Here is an 8,548-nt window from a genome sequence, read left to right on the forward strand (position 1 = left end):
GAGCATGGTAGTGCCCGCTCATCACTAGTTACTAGTACTCAGCACCCGAGCATGGTAATGCCCGCTCATCACTAGTCCCCTTACCGAGTCTCAAGTGGGGCTGCTCATTATCCTTCATGCATATGCACTTGTCACGCTGTACTCTAAGATGTACAATAGCAGTACAGCGCAGTAATGTGGGACTGAGAGGATTCCTGAAACTCTCTGAGAAGGTAGTTAGCTGGTAAACCACTAGGGGGCGTAAAAGTGGAGGAAACGTATGAGCAGGGAATTCCCTAGCAGAGGTAATACTAGTCAAGCTCACCAGATGGCAGTAGAATCGTCAGAAAGCCGTGTCACAACATGAGGTCTTGTAAATACACAAGGGCAAAGTCTAAACGTAGTCAGAGGGAAGCAAATAGTCAGTAGCCGGGAAATCAGAGCCTAGAAGCGAGGGGGAGTGGGAAGACAAGACAGAATAAAGGTGAATAGATAAGGAACGAACAGGGAGACAGCGGGAGAGACACTGATGGAAACAGACAACAGAGGAGGTGAACAGGTCAGGTGAACACGGAGGTCAGGAGGGGGCAGGGCAGACAACAGTCACTCAAGAGCAGAACACAGCTGAGCCAGAAGTATCACTGGCGAAGTCCAAGAGAAACAGTGCCCTAATAAAGCAGCCTGACCTCCAGAACGAGGCAGAAAGGATTAACCCCTAACGTGACCTGCATCAGAAGTGAAACTAAAAAAAAAGTCTCAGTTCCAGCTGAGCCAGGAGTCAATCATGACAGCACTGCTTACCCCGCCCTCCGGCAGTCCCCACATCTCTGGTTTCAGTCACATGTGCCCCCACACTGTGTGAGAGTCTGTCTGACTGCAACCAATCACAGTTGCTATGTGCGTACCTATGGTCTAAAAATAAATAAATAAAAATTGATACCCAGCACAGATAAAACATACAGCTAAAGGCTGCAGCCCTGTGCTTATCTTGGCTATAATATCAAAATAAGAGGGACCACATGCGGCTTTTTTAAATTATTTAAATAAATAATTTTAAAAACTGACATGCGGGCCTCCACAATTTTCATACCCAGCCATGATAAAGCCGACAGCTGGGGGCTGGTATTCTCAGGCTGTGGAAACCTATGCTTATTGGGCCCCCCAGTCTAAAAATAGAAGCCTGCAGCCACCCAGGATTGTTGCATCCATTAGATGCGACACTCAGAACTTTACCCATTTCATCCTGATTGCCCTGGTGTGGTGGCAGTTGGGGTAATAAGGGGTTAATGACAGCTCACAGCTACCACTAAGCCATAGATTAGTAATGGGAGGCAACTGAGACCCCCCCATTACTAGTCTGTAAGTAAAAACAAATAAACACAAACACCAAAAAAATCCTTTATTTGAAATAAAATACTAAAAAAACCTACCCTCTTTCACCTCTTTATTAACTCCCAAAACACCTAGGTCTAACATTATCAACACGAGGTCCCACGACGATTTAGACTCTGCTACATCTGAAGTGACCCCCCACTGTGAGCTTTAGACAGTGAATGAGCTGTAGCGATGAATGGTGACGTCACTCAGGTTATTTGCGGTCAAAGCTGAAGGTCCCCACTGTCCTCCACCTATATAACCTGAGTGATGGCACCGCTCATCGCTGGGGTTAAGTCATTCTTTACCTGAAGCTCACAGCATAAAAAACAGAGGTCCAAGAGAAAGAACAAAATCTTAAACTGACCTGTTTTAAGCCCAACCATTACCTGTAAAAAAAGCAACAATAAGAGGATAATGTCCTCCAAAAATCAAGTATTACTCACAGCAAGTTGGGCTGCAGTGTGTACATCGCCCTGGCCAAAAACTGATGCTCTAGCAGGATACAGCTAAACCCCCACTAAGTGGAGACATCACAGGTGCAGGAGAAGCACATCACACACACACCTTCATGGAATGGAGGGGAGGTGACTGCTAGATGATAAAACTGCACACAAGTGGCTTGCATAGAGCGCTGTTCACATGCAGATGACACAGTCACAAACCCGCAGCCTATTAGGTAACGCCCTTCTATTAGATCAGGCGGGCTGCCAAGCCGTACTCCACTGTATATCATGCACGGACAGACACTCTACAATGCAAGGCCCAACAGAAAGGGGCCTGGCTGTATCCTGTACAAACAAAAAAATATGAGGTTTTTGTTGGTATTTATGGCCATAAAACGTAAGCCTACACCCTCGTCAAGGGACCTCATGTCTGTAGGTCCCTACACTAAATATAAAAAAAGCAACAATAAGAGGATAATGTCCTCCAAAAATCAAGTATTACTCACAGCAAGTTGGGCTGCAGTGTGTACATCGCCCTGGCCAAAAACTGATGCTCTAGCAGGATACAGCTAAACCCCCACTAAGTGGAGACATCACAGGTGCAGGAGAAGCAGATCACACACACACCTTCATGGAATGGAGGGGAGGTGACTGCTAGATGATAAAACTGCACACAAGTGGCTTGCATAGAGCGCTGTTCACATGCAGATGACACAGTCACAAACCCGCAGCCTATTAGGTAACGCCCTTCTATTAGATCAGGCGGGCTGCCAAGCCGTACTCCACTGTATATCATGCACGGACAGACACTCTACAATGCAAGGCCCAACAGAAAGGGGCCTGGCTGTATCCTGTACAAACAAAAAAATATGAGGTTTTTGTTGGTATTTATGGCCATAAAACGTAAGCCTACACCCTCGTCAAGGGACCTCATGTCTGTAGGTCCCTACACTAAATATAAAAAAAGCAACTTGATTTTTGGAGGACATTATCCTCTTATTGTTGCTTTTTTTATATTTAGTGTAGGGACCTACAGACATGAGGTCCCTTGACGAGGGTGTCTGTCCGTGCATGATATACAGTGGAGTACGGCTTGGCAGCCCGCCTGATCTAATAGAAGGGCGTTACCTAATAGGCTGCGGGTTTGTGACTGTGTCATCTGCATGTGAACAGCGCTCTATGCAAGCCACTTGTGTGCAGTTTTATCATCTAGCAGTCACCTCCCCTCCATTCCATGAAGGTGTGTGTGTGATGTGCTTCTCCTGCACCTGTGATGTCTCCACTTAGTGGGGGTTTAGCTGTATCCTGCTAGAGCATCAGTTTTTGGCCAGGGCGATGTACACACTGCAGCCCAACTTGCTGTGAGTAATACTTGATTTTTGGAGGACATTATCCTCTTATTGTTGCTTTTTTTATATTTAGTGTAGGGACCTACAGACATGAGGTCCCTTGACGAGGGTGTAGGCTTACGTTTTATGGCCATAAATACCAACAAAAACCTCATATTTTTTTGTTTGTACAGGATACAGCCAGGCCCCTTTCTGTTGGGCCTTGCATTGTAGAGTGTCTGTCCGTGCATGATATACAGTGGAGTACGGCTTGGCAGCCCGCCTGATCTAATAGAAGGGCGTTACCTAATAGGCTGCGGGTTTGTGACTGTGTCATCTGCATGTGAACAGCGCTCTATGCAAGCCACTTGTGTGCAGTTTTATCATCTAGCAGTCACCTCCCCTCCATTCCATGAAGGTGTGTGTGTGATGTGCTTCTCCTGCACCTGTGATGTCTCCACTTAGTGGGGGTTTAGCTGTATCCTGCTAGAGCATCAGTTTTTGGCCAGGGCGATGTACACACTGCAGCCCAACCATTACCTGTCCTAGTGCAGCAGCTGCCCGCAGAGTCCTTTTGGATTAGTCTTCTGATTCTTCTTCATTCTTGGTCATTGGCATCGATCTTTCAGCACTGAGTAGATCTCACATAGTCTCGAGGGTAGTGATGCATGTAAGTAATGTGCGTTGACCCCACATAACTGCTTGGTGAGATGCATGTACTCCATATTCATTACACCCCATAAGACTATATGAGGCCTAGTCAGCACTGGAAGATTTGGACCAGAGACTGATCTGAAGAGTGAAAGCCAATCCAAAGCAAGAAAAAGACTAAAAGGGGTTCTGCAACAGGTGAATGGAGAACCTAAGAAAGGTGAGCATATTTTATTTATTTTAACCCATTCTCGGACCTATAAAGAATCCCACAAAATAGTAAATCCGTATTTTTTTAGGAAATTCATATTAAATTTGCTCCTCTCTAGCGAACCCCTCCATCTCTTCTCTGGGTGCGGTACTGTGCATATGTGACCACTGCTCCCATAGCTAATGAGTGGAATATGTCCATATCTGGTCTAATCCAAAAGGAGATAGGGCCATCGTTCCTGGAATCAGTGAAGGTCATAGTGGTTGGAGCGCAACGGATAATATGTTTCCCACCAATCCTCTGACTAGATGACATGTGTTGTTGATGCTCTTTGCCTTGGTCCGTGTGTCACTGTTACCACAAATGCTTACTCTCTGATAGTTATAGAGTTTCCTTTCCTTTCTTTCCGGTGTAGCCATGTTCTCTGGGCCACCCGTAGTTCCAGCGTGGCAACTTTCCCAGGTTTGGCAGATGCCTATCAGACGGCCATGGAAAGCAACCTCAGACAGCACTGGGATCTCGTCCATCGCCAGGTCACCGTCGCCATCCAGGCTGTGGACAATGCTGCATCCACATTAGAGACAGTCACTAAAATATAAATTCATATATTGTGTAACTGGAGACCCTCCACTGTCAATTGGGAAATTGTATTCACAAAAAATTCAGCTTCACCAGAAAAGGTCAGGAAAGGGGTTAAAAATATTTTAAAAATCAATAGTCACCATTCTCCAGCTCTGACCTTTTCACGGGGCCCGGTCTCTATTCACAGGCTGCTGGTCTTCTTCATGTAACAGGGTCCCAGGGGGTCTTTTTTTTTTTTTTTTTTTTATACCCTGCATTTATTAAACTCTAGGTCAGAAAAGACCCCAGACCATAATAAGGCCTCATTCCGATGTCATTGATTATTCCCTTATGCAAACAGGATGGGTTTTCATCAAAATTGGATCAAATTTTAGTTATTTGCTTAACTTTTATTTTTGCGTGCGAGATGTTTTCTCAAACTTCTAATAAAGAGACTTAGATCAAAATCCGATACATCTCAGAGTTTTTGTGAAGGCCACTCATTCCTCAAATAAACACGAACAAGTGAAAGATTCGTAGACTATTCTTGTAATAGAAACACGTTCTATACGGGAAAAATTGACACCGAAACGTTCAATAAAACACAAAAAAACTGTTGGTGCAGAACGCCTCCCATTGAATTGTAAAGGTGGTCTGCTTTTCCCTCCAGTTGTCTGCACCCCTGACCCCTCACAGAGCAAGAGGGTTGGTCGTAGCGGTAGTCCTGGCTCGGTGTGTCGTCATTTGGAGTGCAAATAAAGAGCAGTGGATAAAAAGTGCAATAGGGTCTTACCCAAATAACATATAAAAGGTGAGAAGAGCTGTGACGGGGTATATGACAGAGCAGTAAGGGACGCCAGGCTAAGGAACAATCCAAAGGGCTTTATTGGAACCACAAAGATAAAGCACCAAACATGAATATTAGGCTATGTGCGCACTAGAAATGTGAAGTTTCTCAAGAAAATTTCTTGAGAAACTTCTGGGAGTGAAAGATTTCCGGACCTCTGGAAAAAATCCGCACCAAATCCGCATGCGGATTTGCCGCGCATTAGCCGCGGAATAGCCGCGAATTTGCCGCGATTTTCCCGCAGGTGGTTCCCTGCGGATTTTACAGGCTGTACTGCCGAAATCCGCAGGGTACCTGCGGAAAAGAATTGACATGCTCATTTTCTCAAGAAATTTTCTCGAGAAATTCTTCTCAAGGAAATTTCTTGAGAAAAATCCGCACAGTGCGCACAGCTATTTTTTTTTCTCATAGAATTTGCTGGGAAATGTCTGCACAAAGATTGCAGACATTTCTCAAATCCGCGGGAAAAACGCACTAGTGCGCACAGAGCCTAAATCCTTAAAGTCTGCAAGGAGTCCACAACAAAACAACAGATCCGGGGGTGCCTCCCGGTATTCCAACGCCAGGGAAAATATGGCAATGGTCCTTATATGAGTTCCTTGAGTCCAACAGGGTGAACAACAAAACACAATCCCACGTGGCCACTGATCTCCAATCTGTAACAGTCCATACACAGGCACTAGGATCTAGCCTCAGCTATAGATCCTAGTCCTTCTCCAGCCGAGATCCAACTAACTGACTCACATGGGTCTCATTGTTCTCTTCTCCTGGGATCATCCCCTTAGATGGGCAGAAGGGCCCACCTCCCCTGGACATTTGATACCTGAAAGCAGTGCTTTTTACTTTTTTGCATTCTACTTTACATTGCAGGGTCAACGATGTCACCCTCCTACAGAATGATGAAGGATTCATCCTCAATGGGAAAGATTTGACTCCTGTACCCCTGGGAATAAAACAGTTTTTTAACTAATTTTCCAAGAATGCCCTATTCCACCATAGTTTGCTGTCTGTGTAATTAGAATTTGATGGAATTGGGGCTGGAGTCAGCACCCAGGCAAGTGCTGGGGCCCTGGAAATAAGGGGGGACCCACTTGCCGTCATCAGGGGCGGTGATGTATTCTACGGTCCCCTGGGTCAATATCCAGGGACCACAGGCAGCTGCACTTTACTGCTTGAACATACATTGAAGTTCATGCAATGCACTCCCATCAAACAGATGAAGAGCGTAGCTGCAGCGCCAACCAGCATCCCCCAGCACTGTATACCCCATGAGTACTGTTTGCCCCTCCAGTGCTGTATGCCCCACCAGTGTTGTTTGGCCCCCCTCAGAGCTGAATGTCTCCCTCCAGAGCTGTATGCGTCCATCAGAGCTGTATGCCTCCACCCAGAACAGTAAGTCTCTACCCAGAGCTGTATGCCTGCATAGAGCTGTATGCCTCCCTCCACAGCAGTTTGCTACCCACCCCAGAGCTGTATGTCCCCCCACCCCAGTAACTTGTATAACCCCCAGAGCTGTATGCCCCCTACTCCAGTAATGTGTATGCTCCCCTAGCTGTATGCCTCCCCACTCCAGTAATGTGTATGCCCTCCTGTAATGCATATGCCTTCCAGTAACGTGTATGCCTCCACCCCAGTAATGCGTATGCTCCCCACCACAGTAACGTGTTTGCTTCCCCTGTAATATGCAGAGAGGCAGCAAAATGCCGCAGCTGGAGTGACACTTTGGACCACCGCATTATGTGTCAGGCCTTTTGGTTAAGATAAAGTGTAGTACCTTTCGAAAAGACAGTTTTGCGTCCGACCGCAGATTGGTACAATGCTCACTAGGTTTGGTGTGCTTGTTAGTTTGTCAGGTGGCTCACATAGCCATCCAGTGGAAACCGTGGTCCTCCAGGTTCAACGCCATTGGATAAGGTAAAATTGAAAACACAAAGTACGAGTGCACCAAGAGCGGTGACCCTGGGGAGCGCTAACTCTCTGGGCGTCGGAAATCAATTGAGTTTGGTCACTTTCTACTTGCACTCCACTTTTCATTCTTTATGCATACCCCTTGCAAGGTCTTCTGGCAAGGATGGGGAGTTTTTAAAATTCCTGGTTGAAGGCATTACACTGTAAAACTTCACTACTTATTTTTCACTGTGTGTCCTCCTGCACACGTGTGTCCACTGTCACTAGGACTTTTGTCAGGATGCGGTCCCCTTACTGGTTCTACTCTTGGCAGGTCTAAGGGGAAGAGGGGAGTGTGTCTACCCTTAAATTTCGCTCCCCCCTGAACCCTGGCTCTTCTCTTTCAGGAGGAGAGCAAATAGTCAATGGCTCGTAAGTTCTCTACTGGGGTGGCAGCCCAGGCAGTGGCTGGGAGCACGATTGGGCCTCTCCATGTCTTCAGGTAATAGAGGCTACTAGCCCCTAACCCTCGCTGTTGCATTCTGGCTCGGAGGGATGGGAAATGGTTTTGAGCGACCTTCTCCTGTTGGAGAGGGCTTACATCACACCAGCATCCTAGTGCACTTTTTTGTGGCACTATTTTTTTAAGTGCAGGTAGGTTGATAGTGCAACTTCGGGCTTTAAAGAAAAAATCAAGGGGCCCAACGATGCAACCCCATGGGCTGCCCCTGGGCAAATGCCCCTCCTGTCCCCCTAGATGGTGACCTACAGAATCACTATTAGGTTACAGATAGAAGCCGATAGAAGCGTGGAATGATCTGCACTGCTGTAGATAAACTGAAGGTCTAGTCCATGAAGTGGATGATAAAGTGCTTTATTTTATGCCTCTCAGAGTGAAACCCCACTCCTTCATCAGAACAGGCATCTGACAAGGAGCAGATTCAAAAACAAATTCTCCATCCTTCCATTCGGTCAGCCCGCAGAAATGGAATTGCACTCAGATGTCATCCAGGTGCCATCCTATGGTTTCCACAGACTTATTGACTTGCATGGCCACGTGTGATCCGAATGTTGGATCAAAATTGCCCATACAGCGATGTTTCAGACGGATTGTCCGAGTAAAAAATCAGACATATGCACGGCCCCATGGATTAACATTAATCCAAGTGCAATTCAATGTTTTGTTCGAACTGAAAATATGGCCATCTGCAACTGCCCTGAGGCTGTGATGTCTGTGTATGGAGACCTGTTGTCCGTATTTGGA

At 46.4% G+C, this 8,548-nt stretch overlaps 1 protein-coding gene across 1 annotated transcript in view; it reads left to right on the forward strand.

The window, feature by feature from the left end:
• The window catches only part of LOC142295729 (aminopeptidase NAALADL1-like), a 68,520-nt gene extending 63,509 nt beyond the window's left edge, over nucleotides 1-5,011 (forward strand). Inside the window, exon 19 of the mRNA XM_075338821.1 lies at nucleotides 4,405-5,011. Within this exon, the coding sequence (XP_075194936.1) occupies nucleotides 4,405-4,588 (184 nt within the window). The 3' untranslated portion in view covers nucleotides 4,589-5,011. The remainder of the gene's footprint in view (nucleotides 1-4,404) is intronic.
• The last annotated feature ends 3,537 nt before the right edge of the window (nucleotides 5,012-8,548 follow it).

Source organism: Anomaloglossus baeobatrachus, chromosome 3 (assembly GCF_048569485.1).
Source record: "Anomaloglossus baeobatrachus isolate aAnoBae1 chromosome 3, aAnoBae1.hap1, whole genome shotgun sequence".
NCBI lineage: Eukaryota > Metazoa > Chordata > Amphibia > Anura > Aromobatidae > Anomaloglossus > Anomaloglossus baeobatrachus.